The sequence below is a fragment of the Podarcis tiliguerta genome, assembly GCF_965153285.1.
Source record: "Podarcis tiliguerta genome assembly, chromosome: 2".
In the NCBI taxonomy this organism is placed as follows: Eukaryota; Metazoa; Chordata; class Lepidosauria; order Squamata; family Lacertidae; genus Podarcis; species Podarcis tiliguerta.
The window spans coordinates 89,095,853-89,113,306 of record NC_139535.1 but is presented as its reverse complement, the minus strand read 5'-3'; the positions used below and the strand labels follow the sequence as shown (position 1 = coordinate 89,113,306).

At 42.0% G+C, this 17,454-nt stretch overlaps 1 protein-coding gene across 1 annotated transcript; it reads left to right on the top strand.

Annotated features, from left to right (window-relative positions):
• Positions 1-5,103: 5,103 nt before the first annotated feature.
• Positions 5,104-16,419, top strand: LOC310672610 (5-hydroxytryptamine receptor 3A-like). The gene is made up of 9 exons (XM_083430075.1): positions 5,104-5,467; positions 7,400-7,557; positions 7,874-7,918; positions 8,035-8,144; positions 9,570-9,736; positions 11,115-11,275; positions 12,722-12,932; positions 14,722-14,895; positions 15,463-16,419. The coding sequence occupies exons 1-9, from the start codon at positions 5,425-5,427 to the stop codon at positions 15,729-15,731; spliced, it is 1,338 nt and encodes a 445-aa protein (XP_083286201.1). The 5' UTR covers positions 5,104-5,424; the 3' UTR covers positions 15,732-16,419.
• The last annotated feature ends 1,035 nt before the right edge of the window (positions 16,420-17,454 follow it).

Sequence of the window (17,454 nt, the reverse complement as noted above, 5' to 3'; positions counted from 1 at the left end):
AATCATTTCTAGGGCAGCTGTACTGTACCATGTTTGCTATCCCTGCTTTCTCATGCAATCCGCTCTCACCCATCCTAAACCTGCTCATATTTATGTGCACATAAATATTTGAAATATTTATATCCCATTTTTCTACCTGACAACAGGCATACAAAGCAGCTGAAAATTAGTGATACTTTAAAAAGGGGAGGGGGCAGTAGTGCTTTTATGAACCCTTTGTGGCCAATGATTATGGAGTATATCCAGTTCTCTTGCCTTAGATGTTGCTACCGCTGGGGCTAGATAACCCAAACATTGGGAGCTACCTTATTTCCCAGGCAGCTGTATGAATTACAATGCAGCCATTTTGACGTTAAATTGGATGTACGTTGTTGAAAGACTTGAGGCAGCAATGGGGCTTCATACAAGTTATGAACTAGCTGCCCCTCTCTGAAGACCCTGTTGTTTCCCTGCTCATGCCATAGCTTTGTATGTTTCCTGCTACGTATGGGAGAGAGGAGAATGCAGGGAAGTTACCGAGCAACAACTGAGTCCTTTTCTACTGCTTCTAGAACAGGGATGGGGAATCTTCCGCCCTCCTGATGTTACTGAACTCCCATCAGTTCCAATGGTCAGGGATGATAGGAGTTCTGGAAGAAGTGGAAATAAAGGGTAGAGAAAACATGGAATGACATCAAATCAGGAGTGGAAAGAACCTTGTCTGTTCTTGCTTGTACCTCTGATCTGGTATCTTGGGGACCAGAGTTGTTTCTTAGCCACCACGCTGCAGCTTGCCAACTTAAATGATAGCATTTTTACAGGTGGTTTATTCTATAATCAAGTTAGGCATTTTCTTGATGTTTTCTCTTGAATTACTTTCTGCAACTGCTTTTTTCTGAGGCAAAATTTATTTCCGTGAAAGACATCTGTTCCATACTTCTTGAAAACCATTGTTATAAATAATATAGAATACAGTTCCTTCTTCGTGCATTTTCTGGAAGAATCTTGACAGTACTGTACTTTGAAAAGGCCATGTGTTCCTCTTCTCTAAAGCCAATTTTGAGTTCTCTCTGATTGCCACAAGAGGGCACTCTGAATTTAAGGGAAAGATTGCTTGTCACTTCGTTGCTATAAAATCACAATGCAGCATTTTTACAGTAATTCTATTTTTTAATTAACAGTTGTCACGAGGAAGAAGCAGGCTACTTATTTAGAACATGAGAGGTAGAGGAACATTATTTTGAACACTGGGCAAAGTTTACATCACTGGCTGGTTAAAAATAGGCTTAAAATTCTGATATAATAAAAATTCTTCTGGAATACACAATACATTAATTGGGAGATGTACACATTAATTGGGAGATGTACCTAAGACTCTAGCTGCAGTATACATTTAGAGCAATTTACCACAGCAAACAGTCATGCCTTTTAGAGCAATTTACCACAGCAAACAGTCATGCCTTTTCCCCAATAATTCTGGGAACTAGTTTGTTAAGGATGATAAGAGTTGTAAGGACACCCCAGTTCCCCTTAACAGAGCTACATTTCCCAGAGTTCCCCTGGGAAGAAGGACTGATTGCTAAAGCATTCCGAGAACTGTAGTTCCAAGAGGGGAACGGGGTCCTCACAACTCAGCACCCTTAACAAACTACAATTCCCAGGATTCCTTGGGGGAAGCCATGAGTGTTTAAAGCGGCATCATAGTGTAACCTAAGGCTACAATCCTGACCCCAGCTTACCTGGGGCTAATCCCTATTGAATTCAGCAGGATTTACTTCTGAGTAAACATGCATAGGATTGCTCTGTTAGAGACCTATAGGTTGGCATCCAACTGAGTCGCACAGAAGACCTGCTGAAATCAAATAAATTAGTTGTGAGCAGCCTAAGTCCATTGAGTTGCTTGGGTCTACTCTGATCTGTGCTACGTATATTGCCTCACGTAGAAATTATGGTTCACAAGGATGAACTGGTTTAGAAATTTTGCAGCACCTTGAACTTCTTAGCCAGCATCTATGGGATCAAAGCTTTCAAAACATCTAAGCACCTGACTGAATTTTACCTGTTTCAGATGTCCACATAATCTGTTGGGAACGGCACTGCTTCCAGGCACTCCCTGATCTGCCCTCTGCATATAATTTTAGGCAGGCCCAAGGCCTTCTTCCGGTTGTCTTTGGTTATGTTTCTAACACAGACATGTAGCAGTGATGGACTAAACAGGCTTAAACCCAGGGCTGGCCCAAGGCATTTTGACACTTGAGGCGGACCCCAAAATGGTGTCCCTTTCGGCACCATGGAATAAAAACAAGTTGAATGAATACAACAAATACAACAACATTGAAACATTAAAATGCAGTCTCATCACAGGAGGAGAAAGGAAAAAAGAAAGAGGGGGAGGGAATCAAATTGACTCTAAGCCAAAGGCCAGGCGGAACAACTCTGTCTTAACAGGCCCTGCGGAAAGAAATCAGATCCTGCAGGACCCTGGCCTCATTAGGCAGAGCGTTCCACCAGGCCGGAGCCAGGTAATGATGAAAACAATAATTTTAAAATGAGATTAATTAAATTTAAGAGAGGAACAAGATAGTTTAATTAGAACCACCAAAGTGAATTGGGGGGAAAGGAGAGATAAAAAGAAATTCACCCCAGATGGGACTCGAACCCACAATCCCTGGCTTAGGAGGCCAGTGCCTTATCCATTAGGCCACTGGGGCTCGCTGGAAAAAAAGCGGCTACGTTCTTACTTAACTCTGTAATAGCCGAATTAATTTCACAGCGCCTGTGTACCCCTGCATAGAGCCCGGGCGCAGGTTTCTCCCACTCGCCCGCACGGCTTGGGAAAACGCGCTTATAAAGAAAGGAACAACAAATGCTGTCCGATGATCGATCGCCTCGCCCTTTAAAAATTGTGAACGCAGCGGCTTTTCAGAATCGTAAACTGTTGACAATAATAAAAGAGGTTAGTAGCAGCAGGGCTGACATCTATAGATCCAATGCTCAATGCCACGTGGGGCGAAATGTGCATCCTGAACATGCTCAGAGGCACCGCGTATTAAAGAGGGGGGAGAATCAATGCCGCAGCATTCAGTTTGGGGACCCTACGCATAATCACAGACTGAAAATTCTTATAAATGAATAATTTCACTAACGGGGCGGTTGATTTCTAATGAGAAACTTTTCAGATCTTCCTCTGCTTCTCTTCTCCCGGGGTTCTTCTTTTTGCCTAAACGTGATGGGGGCCACTTTCCATTGGTCTGCACAAGAAGTACTCCCTTTATTCACGTTTTTTACACCCTGGCTCAGATGTCAAGCAGCTAACTGCCTGCAGAAGAAGGAGAAGAAAGAGATGACCTAAAAAAGTTAAAGGTTTCCTGGTTGAACCATTAAAAGCTGCAGCAAGAAACTCTCGCGAGCTAGGAGAGTTTCACCGCCAGGCAATGCGGAAGGGACAATGGAGGGCAGCAATAAACAGCGGGAGATGGCACGGAAATTAAAAGCAACCCGCCGTCGTCTCAGAAACATGTGAAGTTTAACTTCTTTTAAAAAGCCATCGTCTGCTACCTCCTGCTTTATACCTTCTGTTTACCAATACCGCTCTGTGTCTGCAAGTGACCGCGTGGCCTAATGGATAAGGCGTCTGACTTCGGATCAGAAGATTGAGGGTTCGAGTCCCTTCGTGGTCGATACGTTTTAGTGGTTCAATAATAATCCCGAGATATAGGACCAATAAATATCAGACGAAACATCTAACTGGAATTTAATTAGTTCCGTGTGCGAAACGTGCGCCCCAGTCCCACCCCGAAAGCGAGCTGCCCCTTCACGCGTGTTCTTAATCCTATAGTCCAATCAGTTTTATGCCGAAACAAAACAGAAAATGATACACAGTCGCGGAAGGGGGCGAGTTCCATATTTACAGAGCACTAAACTAAAAAGTCTTTCAGGTACAGTGGATCAGTGATTGCAAGCATTCCATATTTTTAAAACCGCTTTTCCCGCAGGTCTGTTTGCGCAAATAGCCTTCCTCTCTCGTAGGCTGAAATGAACTCAGAGCGCCTGCGAAGGACTACAACTCTGGAAATTAATTCTGCTCATCACATAAACAAAGGTAGTATTTATTAGACAGTTGCTCTGCGAGATGAAGGAAATAATGAAGCATCTTGCAGCATATAGCCCCAGTGGCCTAATGGATAAGGCACTGGCCTCCTAAGCCAGGGATTGTGGGTTCGAGTCCCATCTGGGGTGGGGAAGAATTAGAAATTTTGCTTTTTAGGGCAGCAGAGATCTTGACATCGTTCAGGACTCATCTCCCCTTTCTAAAGAGGTGGGGCAAGCTCACACTTCACTTTACCTGAAAGTCTCAGCTTCATATAAAAGCTTTCACATTAATCATATTATGTCACGGTATACAAAAGGAGAGGGAAAGGATTTGCTGTATTAGCTAATTTGAACTAGAATACAAAAAAGGGACGTGTGAGGAAGTCGAGGAAACAAGTAAATGAAAGATAAAGATATGGAAAATGGATGTGTTTTTAAATGTTTTTGTTGTTGTTTTTTTGTTGTCTTGATGTATTGTTTTTTCCCTTTATTCTTGATGTATTGTTTGTTAATTTTCTATTGTCTTTTTTTTCTTTCTTACTTTTTCCCCCTGTAACTATAAAACTTTCAATAAATATTATTTAAAAAAACAAAACAAAAGGAGCAACACCATGTGTTTACAAATGTTTTATTTTTCAACCAATAAATAAGTTCCATTCTTTTATATTATAATATCTATATTTATTGTATCTATACCAAGAGAATTCTTTTCAAAGCAGCCATGCTGAGCTCCTCCTCAGGGCCAGTAACCACCCCTCGCTTTTCGTTTACCTTCCATAGAATGGCACCAACTGCTTTCCTTTCCTTTTTAAAGATGTCCTTTATATTACATGCCAGTGTCTTGCAGTTGACTAGACTGGAATATACAATTGTACACAAGTCAATGTATTGCCATCTACCAGCAGTGGAAGAAACGAAGGAAGAATATGGTTAAGTATCGCATTGCAATTCAGAAAAAGATCTGTACCGGGAAACAGTAGTAGGCGAAAAGTCTTGACAGACATTTGGCAGAATGAAGCATTGCAGTGACAGTGGATTGACTCTTTAAACCAAAGGTCCTCCCCCGCCAAAAACCCTCTTTTTTCCTTCCTTATACTCACCAGCTAAAATCATTTGTCTTCTTACCACAGTTCTGCTGAAGCATCTCTCAGCTGCTAATATCCACTATCGCCACCCTTCAAGAAACCACTCCAGGGTCCATGTGTGACTTAGCATGCTTGGGCCTTAATTCCGGCTTGTTCAGGTACCATAAGAAACCTGACTCATCGCCAATATGGCAGGCGAGGTCTTCACTAGTCACCTGACACAAGAAATGATGAGGTCATTTAAACCCAGATTCCAGGAAGTGTCAAAATGGAGGCTAACCTCAGGTCTTGGACTCTAATCATCTTCCAAGGTTGGAGTGTAGTACTGAGTCAGGAAAACCACATAACAACAACATACCTAACACTACAAGAGACCATATAACACCGATCCTGAAAGGCCTACATTGGCTTCCAGTATATTTCGGAGCACAATTCAAAGTGTTGGTGCTGACCCTTAAAGCCCCAAACAGCCTTAGCCCAGTATACCTGAAGGAGCCTCTCCACCCCCCATCATTCAGCCCAGACACTGAGGTCCTCCTCTGAGGGTCTTCTGCTGGTTCCCTCACTGCAAGAAGTGAAGTTACAAGGAACCAGGCAGAGGGCCTCCTTGGTAGTGGCACCCTCCCTGTGAAACACCCTCCCATCAGATGTCAAGGAAATAAACAACTACAGTGGTACCTTGGGTTAAGTACTTAATTCGTTCCGGAGGTCCGTTCTTAACCTGAAACTGTTCTTAACCTGAAGCACCACTTTAGCTAATGGGGCCTCCTGCTGCCGCTGCGCCGCCGGAGCACGATTTCTGTTCTTATCCTGAGGCAAAGTTCTTAACCTGAAGCACTATTTCTGGGTTAGCGGAGTCTGTAACCTGAAGTGTATGCAACCTGAAGCGTATGTAACCCGAGGTACCACAGTATCTGACTTCTAGAAGACATCTGAAGGCAATCCTGTATTGGGAAATTTTTAATGTCTAATGTTTTACAATTTTGTATGTGTTGTAAGCTGCCCAGAGTGGCTGGGGAAACCTAGCCAGACAGGCGTGGTATAAATAATAAAATTAGTAGTAGTAGTAATACAGACTTATAATAAAAAGTAATGATATTTCAATACTCTTGAAAATTCAAATAAAATAATGAGGGGAGTTGGATGGAAGTGCCGTGTGAGATTTTTATGTACAGTAATCTAGAAGGGGGTGTGTGTTTAAAAAGGATGAGACGTATGACCTTAAACCAAGAGTGGCGTGAGTACCTGTAGCTCTGCAGATATTGTTGGACTTCAATTCCCATTAGCCCCAGGCAGCATGGCCAATGCTTAGGAATAATGGGAGTTGCAGTCCAGCAACATTTGGAGGGTCACAGGCTCCCCATTTGCACTATAAACTGTAGTTTTATGAAGTACGCCAAGGATCTGTCATAGAGTTTTGGCCATGCTGAGATGAAATGGATATATGTGGCCAGGGCGGACATACCCACAGGTTCTATTCTGCATTTCATCAAGACAAGCGCTTTGCATTTTCCAAGAGGCAGGTGCATGGTGCCTGATGTCTAATTACAATATTTGTCATCATAACAGTGTTTGCAAAGAGTGCATCAAAATAACATAATTATCTGGAAAGCAACATCCGGATCACAAAGGGGAAGAAGTAATGGACACTAATGGGTAACCAGATCTTTAATTAAGCACAAAGATCAAGATGACGAGAAAGAAAATGTTTTAGGGAATTTGTGTACACTTCAGGCCAACAGGGAGGCATGGGCAGATGTGCAGAGCTGATAAAGTAAGGAGCAAATGCATGGAAATGACATTCAAAACCAGAGATGTGAAATACATTACCCCACAGCCACGGGAGGTTTCCATTTCATACAAGAAATACTGCTGCTCCTCATTTCAGTAAACCTAGCAGCCTAGAACATTTTTGATTCTACTATTAAAAAGCATTTGGACCTACTCTCAGAGAATGTGGAAAGCTGTTGTGATGAGTTTTCTTCTCTCCTGGGTGCCAGGTAAGAGCATTTCTTCTCTTCCCTCCAGCTCTACTAGCTGACAAATCAACTAAAAGACATGATGGAAGGTAGGGTGGATGTAGGAATGAAGGACAGTAATATCTCCAGTTCACTGGTTTTTGAAATGATGGTAGACAGCAAAGCAAGAGGAAAGGAAGGATACTGTGGGACTCTGCCTAGAACACAGACTTTTGACTCTTACCATACTGAGACATTCATCTTCTCATTTTGTTCCTATTCCAGAAACCACCCAGAAACAGATTTGTGGTTACTATGATGTGGCCAAGTACCTCAACATCTCTTCTAATAAGGATCTCTTCTCATACACCATCCCCAAGAGAAATTGGGAAGAATCCCTGGAAGTTGATCTAGACTTCACCTTGGTGTCCATCCTTTCAGTGGTAAGAGAGAATAATCATTACATGTCTGGTCTCCAGCGATAAGGCTAAGCAAAAATATTGAGGAGGGGGGAAAGAAAGGAAAGGGAAGTTGGAGCAGGGGAATAATTGTTGGGGTAGAATAACAAAACACTCATGTGCTAGTTTAGTAGCTGCAATTCCAGCAGGGCCACCAGCAGATCAGCCAGCAGGGGAGCAGGAATTTTAAAAGAGGGTCATCCATCTCCGTCCCACCCTCCGGTAGTGCTACTATCTGTCTTAATTTTCTAGGGCAGGAAGAAGAGAATACATTAATCTTTACCCTTTTGCTTCTTTGCAGCAAGAAAAATTGCAGGTGGTCACATTCTATTTCTGGCTTCTTGTGGTAAGGTCCTCTCTTTCTTCTCTGTAAGTAACAAACAGATTCATCCTCCCATGAGAACCCAGAGGAGATTAAAAAAACAAACAAAAACAAACTAATATAATTTTTCCTTCCACTAGAGCTGGAAAAATGATTTCATCTCATGGGATCCCTTGGATTTCTGTAACATTACAAGGATCACTCTTCCTGTGAAACTATTTTGGACCCCAGACATTTACATAGATGAACGGTAATGCTGCTTTTAATCAATGTGGAATGTGTTTTCAAACTGCATTTTGAGGGCAAATTTGCAGCGTAGCCCTGAAACCACATTTCAGTTTCCATGCCCAGGCATCGAGAAGGCTGCCTGCCATGATAGCTAGATGTTTAGCAGCACTGGGATAGAGGATGAGCACAAATGCAGGCAGCATTGCCAGGACTAAGCCAAGAGTTTTGAATTTTGCATTGGGTGGCTGAGTTTAGGTTACCTTGCAAAATTCAAGAGCTAAATGAAATATAATCTTCCACAACCACCCATCTATCATGCAAAATAGCCACCATCCTACAAATGCTGTGGTAGATTGCTTGAAATACTTGGTATTACTGGCTTAAATTCTTAAATAGTTCAGGTTAGGTATTATTATTATTATTATTATTATTATTATTATTATTATTATTATTTAGTACTTGGGTTATTAAATAACATACCGCAAGTTCATTTTTCTCAGTTGTTTGAAATTGAATCTAAGCAGCAGGATTTAAAGTTTTTATTTTTGTACTGCCTTTCTTCCCCCACCTCTAGCTAAGGATGATATAATTTAGATGTCTGTGAAAAGAACCATAGATGGTTTCTGAGTGAGGGGGGGGTGCTAAGGGGGACACAGTGAGTGGAGCTTGGGTTCTGCAAGCCAACAGCATTTTGGAAGTGCTCACCACCTCTCTCTCTCGAGACCTGATGTGGGAGCAGATAAACAGATATTACAAAATGCCACAAGCCTCCTTCTGGGGGAAAATAAAACAGGTAGGGGCCACACACTTGGAACATTTCACCACTGAGAGAAGTGATATGATCTAACATTATCATTACAGTACTATTCCGATCCCCAGACATTTTTGTGACAGCTGCTGAATTTTGCAAAATATTGGAAATATTTTGGTTGGAAAATTAAAAAATTACAGAATCCACCTGGGCTTTCCTATAAGGTGACATTGTTTATATGTGAACGTATTAATGTCTTATTTGTATATTATAAATGTTTTCATAACCGCCTTTGGTTATATTTTATACTCTATTATTGTATAATACATGCAGTCAATCTCTGTATGTTTGTTTGGTTGTTGTATTGACAAAGAGGGTTTCAATGTAGGAGCCAAACCTATAAATTGTCTCCTCCTCCTCCTCCTGCATCTCACATCCATCCTTTGAAGTACACCTCTTCAGGTTGTCCCCAGCACTTTCTTTTGTTTGCTTGCTGCATCCATGCAAACCCTGCTGTTAGTTTCAGATCATCCACCCATTGCATAGGTGGCTTTCCCCTTGGTCTTTTAAAATGGTAGGGTCTCCACACTACTACTCATCTCTTGCCACATGCCCTGCTTAAGTCCATTTTTACTAATGCAGGTTGTCTAATATGTACAAAATGCTAAGCTTTCCTTATGATAACCGTATCTTTAGGGCCGATGAAGACAAGTTCACACTCAGCCCCATGGCATTTGTCACATCCGATGGCGACATTCATTTGCTTCAAACCTACCGACTCACTTCATCCTGCGGTCTGGATGTCCATGCATTTCCTTTTGATAAGCAAAAATGCAACTTAACCATGACCACAATATGTTCAGGTAACACAGCCAAGCACAGCTGTATTTCTTTGAACTGTCGTGATTGTTTGATTCTATCTCTCCATCCATGTACTTTTGAATGCTCACTCCCAATTGGTACTCCATATGCTCACTCTTCAACCTTCACAATTCACCCCTTTCCCACCTAGGTCTTGCTTGCCAAGCCTGCCAGACCTACCACCCCTTGTTAAACCTTTACACCACTCCCGAATCAGCTTCCCAACACCCAACTCCTCTTAACTCCCCAACCCCCACGTCTCTTACAGCTTCCTAAATCTCCCAATTCTCCCACAGCTCACCCCACCCTTCCCTTTATACTTTTACAAATCTCTCCCTTTGCAACTCATCAACTTCACCACCACCACAAAGGGCAAAAAGACTTTCCTCTTCACCCCAACAGCAGTGGTGACAACAACAGGGTTAGCATAGCTGTCGTTGTGTGAAGGAAAAACCCCTGCATTTCAAAATGCAGGCATTTTTCTCTCCTTCTCTGAGCAGCAATCATAGCATAAACTTTGGGGTGGGATAGATGTTGGAGAGACCTTTGCCCCTTTGCCCTCCCCACCATCAATGGCAGTGGAATCAGAGGTGGAATGTGGGGTAGAACTGTCCTTCCTGCTCCTTTGTGGCCTGATCACTCTACCCATATCTTTGCATTGCTCTCTCACTCTGCCTACCTGGTATATCCAACCTGCAGTTTGCATGGCTGCCTATTGGTGGCCATGAAAACTGCTGCATGATGACAGCCTTACAATTTTATTATATAGAAAGATAAGATTAGGTTGCATCCAACTAAGACCTACTCAGAGTAGACCCATTTAAATAATGGACCTGAGTTAGCCATGCCCATTAATTTCAATGGGTCTATACGGAGTAGGACTAGCACTGGGCACAAGGCATTATTATTTACTTACTATATCTCTTATCTGCCCTTCACCAGGAGGTTAACACTGTACACGCAACTTGTGCCTTTCCAAATGTGCCTTATGTTCCCTGTTTTCCACATCTTTCTTCACTCTCTCCCTATTATCACTCTTTATTGTATGTTTGCTCCCCCTGCCAATGCTCCCAGGTCAAAGTCTTCTCTCAATTTTGAGAGTTGCTCCCATGGGAGGCTGACCATGTGTTTGCTATTAGTATATCACTACCAATTTGGGTGTGATGCCACACTGGGGCTTAATTCGCACAGTGAGCAAGCTGTGGGACAAGATGGAACAGTTATGGCACAACCTCAAAAGGAAAGCCTAAGAGGGCTGACAGACTTCACTACTGAAGTATATACAGAGTCTGTACTCCTAACGGGATTACTGAGGATGTGATTGTGATTTTCTATACTGCCCTAAACTAACAACCTTCATTTGTCTTCTGCTGAATCTAGATAAGGAAATACTATTGAAGAGCTCTAAATCTTCCATTAAAGCAAACCAAGATAGTCACAAAAGTTTCTTGAGCAGTGGAGAATGGAAGTTTGAGGAACTGAGGATCATAGAGCACACCTTGGGATATGATATAAGCAACTTTAGTATTGTCACTTATGAGGTATTTGGTTTCTAATACATCTAGAAAACATGGGAACACTGAAAGATATCCCTATATATCTAGTGTTCGGTTTTATGCTTAAGACAGAGTTTGTGTTCGTTTTTATGCTTAAGCAAAATTTCAGGAATTCTGCTTAAATTTTTAGGGTAGTAAATTTACCTAGATGAAGGTCTACCAGGCTTGTATGTTGAGCACACTGCTTTATGGGCAGCTTACAGGCATCAGGCGTGTTGCCTCAATGTCTTCCACATGCACTGCGCCAGGCAGATTTTGAGCCACACATGGCAGGACAGAGTCTCAAGCAAAGATGTGCTCTTGCAAGCCCACATCCCTACACTCCTGTCTCAGTCACACCTATGTGGGCAGCTTGGTCATGTCCACAGAATGGAATATGGCAGGACCCCCAAGGATGTGCTTTATGGGGAGCTGGCTTCAGGCACAAAGCCCATTGGCCGACCAACTCTGTGTTACAAAGATGAAGGCTGGCAACATCAACCCCACCGTGTGGGAATCCCATGCAGAGAACTGCAGAGCCTGGAGACAAGCAGTCAGGTCATGCATCCACAGCAGTGACCAGAGAAGGAATGACTGCTGGGAGGAATGCAGAGAGAGGAAACGCCATGGTGCATCTGCAGCAGCACAACCGTACGCCTTCATCTGCCCCAGCTGCAACAAAACATGTCTCTCCCATATTGATCTCTACAGCCTCGACAGCAGGCAATGTGCCTCTCCAAAGGTTTAACTTCACTCCCCAAAGGCACATCCTTTACCAACCAACCATTACTAGCTCATTTTCAAAAAAATAAATCAATTGTCCTTTGCAATATGTTGATGATGGACACTTTGATTTTAAGTAATCGTTCAAGCTGCAGCAATACAAACAGAATAGCATCCTGAGGTTGCAATCCTATGCACACTTATCTAGTAAGATCATTGAAGAAGTAAGCATGCATTGGGTTAGTAGATGTGTTGCGGAAGCAAGCACAACCTGGGTTCTTCCAGATGACCTGTTTATTTAGTTTGTTTGTGGGCAGGTTAGATGTTGTCGTGTCAAATACAGTGTTATCCCACACTTTCCATGAAACATTTTAGGAAGAGAGAAACTAATGGTCTCACCCACTTACCCCCCCCCCCATTTTTTTAATTGATGTTCACATTTATCACAAAGAAAAAGAAAAACATTACAAAACACAAAACAAAGAAGACACAAAAAATAATTATCACTTCATATCCCTAATTTCATTACATTGATAACTGGCTTCCTCAAATCCCCTCTAACTGAATTTCATTATATCACCTGTTTAACAGTTCTCCAAATGGTCTCACCCACTCTTAGGCTGCTAAGAATAAGGACCATGGACAAATTGATGCTACTAGTGAGACTGAAAGGATAGTACCATTTTTTGCTGTAATCTTCATTCTTGTTTTGTCCTTTTTTTGGGACAGGTTTCTATGAAGAGGCAATCCATTTTGTACGTGTTGGTTCTGATCCTGCCAACTTTTACTCTGTTCTTGCTGGATATGGCTATTTCTTATGCGTTTGCTTGCCCTGGAGAAAAGATTGCTTTCAAAGTGACACTGATCCTGCAAGTCTCACTCTTGTCATTGATTCTGAATGATATGCTACCGTCAGCATCCCATGATCCACCAGTCATAGGTAACCACCTTTTACTGCACAGATTATTCAGCCCTGGCAGCCTTTGAACAGTTTTGGGGGGCTGTTAAATAGTTTTGGTTGCTTTCATTGGACCTACTCACATTGTGGTCCAGCAAGCAGGTCCCTGAGTCAGTAACTGATTTTTAGCTGGAGATATTATTTTGTAATTCGTAATTACCTGGCATTGTACAGAACTAGAATAAAGATACTCCTTATCATTTGTTTAGTACATATTAAAGCACTTCAATGGCATAAACTTGCGGATCTTACAACAGCTCTGCAAGGTATCTTGGTGTTATTATCCATATATCTCAGATGTGGGGAAAGAATGAGAGAGTTTAGCGGGCCACCCTGAGAAAGGGAAGACATCCTGTTTTGCAGCTGCTATGCTACAGTAGCTTTTAGTTCAACACTGGCAGTACCCATTGACCCCCACATGAGATAGGGAAAGAAGGGTCTCTTTAATGCCTTTCTACCATTTGAGAACAGCAGCAAGGGCCTGCAGTGTGTTATGCATCTCTGACAAAGGTTTGCACAGCACAATCTTCTAGTGAACAATAGCATGAGTCTAACCATGCCCATCCATGAGTAAGTCCTGTTGAAATCAATGTGACTTACTCCAAGGAGTTAGGAATGCACCCCAGTTGAGTTAAATCCTCAATGTTCTATGGATTGGAAGTTGGCACTCCTTCAAGGAAAAGGTGGGACAAAGGAACAGATGGCCCAAGCCACTTTAATAGCTGCCACAGCACCAGGATTTATAGAAGCCAGGGTCCACAGAACCAGAGATGGGACAGGTGTCTCCACTTAGGCCTGAGGAACCCCAATACATGGCCAGTCCAACAGCATAGGAATCACACCAAGTGGGAGGCCATGGGACCCAAGACCAATGTCCATTTTCGGGCCAGAAGGTGGCCCTTTAAGGGAGTCTGGATTTCCAAAAGGCAGTTGTTCATATAAGAGTTGTGGACTGATGGTAGAGGCCTCAGTCCAGTTCCAACTCCAGTTTGAGCAACTTGTCCCCTAGGAACTCTCCGTGGTGCTTCAACAACTAACCAGTCTTGTCCTATGGGTTCCTCTGCAGGAGAAGGACAGGAAGACAAAAGTAGTCTTTTTAATGATGAATCTATTTGATTGGCCATGGAAATCCCTATTTCTCTCTATTTCACTATTATGAATTTCAGAGAGAAGGATTCCATGCTAGCCAAAGAGGGCAAGATGACTCCGTTTTGTGTTTCAATGCTTTGGTGTATTTTTGGATTTATCCTTATTTTATACCTTCTATAATCTACAAAGTGTGTGAGTTTTGGGGCATTTAATTCTCATAAAGGAGAACTAGAGCTTCTACAAGTTTCTGCAAGCAATCTGGCCCATTTGCCACTGTAGTTACACTGGTGATCAGATGCCCACAAAATCTGGTGGGGAGAAGAACCATCACCCATTGTCACTATCCCAGGCTCCATCTACAAACGCCGACACCACCATCACTACACTTCCCCCACATTCCTTTGGAGTTAGACCTAATTCCCACTCAAGTTATCTCAAGCTCCCCCAAAACGACCGTCATCTTTAGCATACATACATCCCATCACAGACAAAGCATCTACAGACATAGGAGCACCAAACCAGCAACCCACATGTTACTTGTGTGGTCCCTACAGCATATATTCTCAGTGCCACAACACTCCCCATTTCTTTTCTGCCGCCTGCCAGGCCCCTCCCACTCTAGCGTAAAAGAACAGTTGCCTGAAGGGCCAAATATTTACCATCCATTTCTTCTCCAACACAGCCATGTTTTTCACCGGGATATTTGTATTTATGGTCTTTGGTATCTTGGAGAATGCTTTCGTACTCTATCTTAAACAGAAGAAACCAGAGTCCCCACCCTTCATGAGGAAAAAATTTATGAATATAATTCTGAGAAAGAAGAAAAAGCAATCAGAGAAGCCTGTGGCTGATTTAGGTAAGCACTTTCCAAAATGTTTTTTTTTATTTTTCTTACATAATGGAGAAAAAGATCAATAAAGAGGGAGAAGGGGGCAAATGTCAAGCACCATAATCCAGTGCTTTAAAAAAAACAACCCAAATCCTTTTCACAGTTCATTTTTAGGAGTACGTGAAGGATTGGCTATTTATTTAGTTTTTTATTTAGCTAATTTATGGGTCACTCCATGGCATAAAGTCATGGAGACAATGTCCAGTCCCTCCTGAATGTACAGCTGGAACAAGGCTGAGTTTGTTTCTGTGTAATGTAAGAAATGGACTTGAGGCATCAGGCTGTCCCCATTACTCCTCTGATGAAAGAGGTAAGAACATTGTCCAGGATCCATTGTCCAGGAATTGAGATAGTAGAAACCCACTGGATGACCTTCAGGATTTCTTAGGTTGCTTCGACAGGTGAACCAAATGGCAGAATTCAGAATCAAAACAGCCAGTAGTTTTTTAACTCTCCATTTTTAATTGTCAAACAATGTCTGTTCCTACATAGAATTTTCTTAACATGTTAACATATTCATTTTCTTCCACGCAGGAGACGGGCTGCCCAAAGGGAGCCAGCAGGCAGGCAGATCATCCTTCTCAGAAAAGTGGCGTGAAGAAGAGAGTTTGGTGTTTCTGAAACATATTAATGCAGAATTGCAACAGATCAGGAAACATCTCTCCCTAGAAGAATGCCAGGATGACTCTGAATCAGTCGTGTGGGATAATATGATCCTCCTTGTGGAGAAAGGGCTTTATTTTACCCGCCTGATTTTCTCACTCATCTTTTTAACTTTTGTTGCCGTGCAGTGGACATGCTAAATGATATATTATTGGTATTTGTGGTAGACCAAGGGGTGCATAACCAATGCCCGTTGTACAAGTATGCTAACTTACCAATCTGTTATTTGTATAAAGTCAGCAAATGAGACCTGATGAAATGCCTCAGCTAAGTGGTGTTTGCTGCTAGAAGTCGGCTTACTAAAGTCAAAGCCTTTCATGCTTGGAAATATGTAAAAACACTGCAAAATTTACGACTCAATCAATCCTCGCAAAACCAATCATTCAGAAGTGCTGGTTTTTCAAGGCTTCATTGAGTGGCAAGTTTTCTGGCCTGGCGTCAGTATGTGGCATCCTCAAGCAGTTGCCAGGTCTCTGCTGACACCACATTCATGCACTCCTTTCAGAAATGTGTCTGGGTCCAGGAGTTGTCATTTAAATTTCCCACAATTCCCCAGAGCAATGCCTGGTTGGAGGAATTGTGGGCATTTTACACGGTAACTTCTGGAGACTGCTATCCAGGTACATCAGAGAATAGCCATTTGCGTAAGATGGGGGCCCATGAGTAGACATTTTGCCAAGAGCTCCTTCAAAGCTGGAGCCACCTCTGCACATTTTGTCTTGTTTCAACGTACTTCCCAGAATAATCAATACCTAAGGTTCAAAAACAGGAGTGCTTTGATGAAGAGTTACCTAGCCGAAGAGGAAGATGAAGTAGAGGTGGTTCTGGGGGGGGGGGGAAGGTGGTCATTTTAATATGATGTGGGTGGTGTAAGTATGGAAACTGAGTTCATCTAAGTTGTGTATCTATCATCCCTGACATTGCTTGTCTTTTAAATGCTTAATAAACACCCACACTTAGCATGTCTAGTTCCCCACCCCTGTTTTTCCAACTGCACAATCTTTTCCAAATCTTGTGTCCAGCTGCACATACAAAAAAGAATCCCTGCCTTAAATTGAGGATGATTTGATATGTAATAGCGATAGCTTGTGGTAAGTTGAAAGTTCTCAAAGTTCATGAAAATGAACAGCACAAATAAACATGCAACCCATTAACCCCACCATGCATGACAAGCTGCTGTGCTTCGAATATCATATGTCACACTGCTTGTGAGATAATTCTGAGGTACCTGTGCACTAGTGATGACTTGCTGGTCATGTAATAAGCTGCATATAATCTCGCCTTCCCAAATAACACACTTTATACTTTTATTTTTCAGTATGGTAGTTTCCCCTGTTAACTGTAGTTTAGGGTGTCGGAAATTGTAGGTCTGTGAGTTCAAGATTCTTTGGAGGGAAGCCAAAGATACTATTTATAAATAAAAGTTGCAATATTTCTTCTTCTTTTTTTCAAATCTTTAAACTAATTTTCGAAAAAGAATTTTAAAACAGACAAACAAACAAACATACATCCTATTTGTAATTAAACCAAACTTGGTAACATTGTTAAGTGACTTCCTCAAATCCCCCTGGTTGAATTTAATTATATATCATTTTAACAGTTTTCCATAATCTATCTTCTCAAAGAAAAATTATCTTGATCACTTAACAGCTTTCATTCCTTCTATTCTGGCTTTGAATATCTTAATTCCTATCCTTACATATTTAAATCCTAGGCCAATCTCGTATTTGCAAGCTTTTCCAATTAGGTTATCTTAACATATTTAGCTAAATAGTCTTTAAATTTTATCCATTCTTCCTGGTACTCCTCCTCCTTCTGGTCACGAACTCTTCCAGTCAGGTCGGCCAGCTCCAAAAAGTCCAT

What these genes read in the sequence shown, in the direction of transcription:
- LOC310672610 (XM_083430075.1), top strand. Translation starts at nt 5,425, where the DNA reads ATGGAGGCTAACCTCAGGTCTTGGACTCTAATCATCTTCCAAG. An exon ending in GACTCTAATCATCTTCCAAG is followed by an intron (nt 5,468 to 7,399) that starts GTTGGAGTGTAG and finishes TTCCTATTCCAG; the next exon opens with AAACCACCCAGAAACAGATT. An exon ending in CCATGATCCACCAGTCATAG is followed by an intron (nt 12,933 to 14,721) that starts GTAACCACCTTT and finishes TCTCCAACACAG; the next exon opens with CCATGTTTTTCACCGGGATA.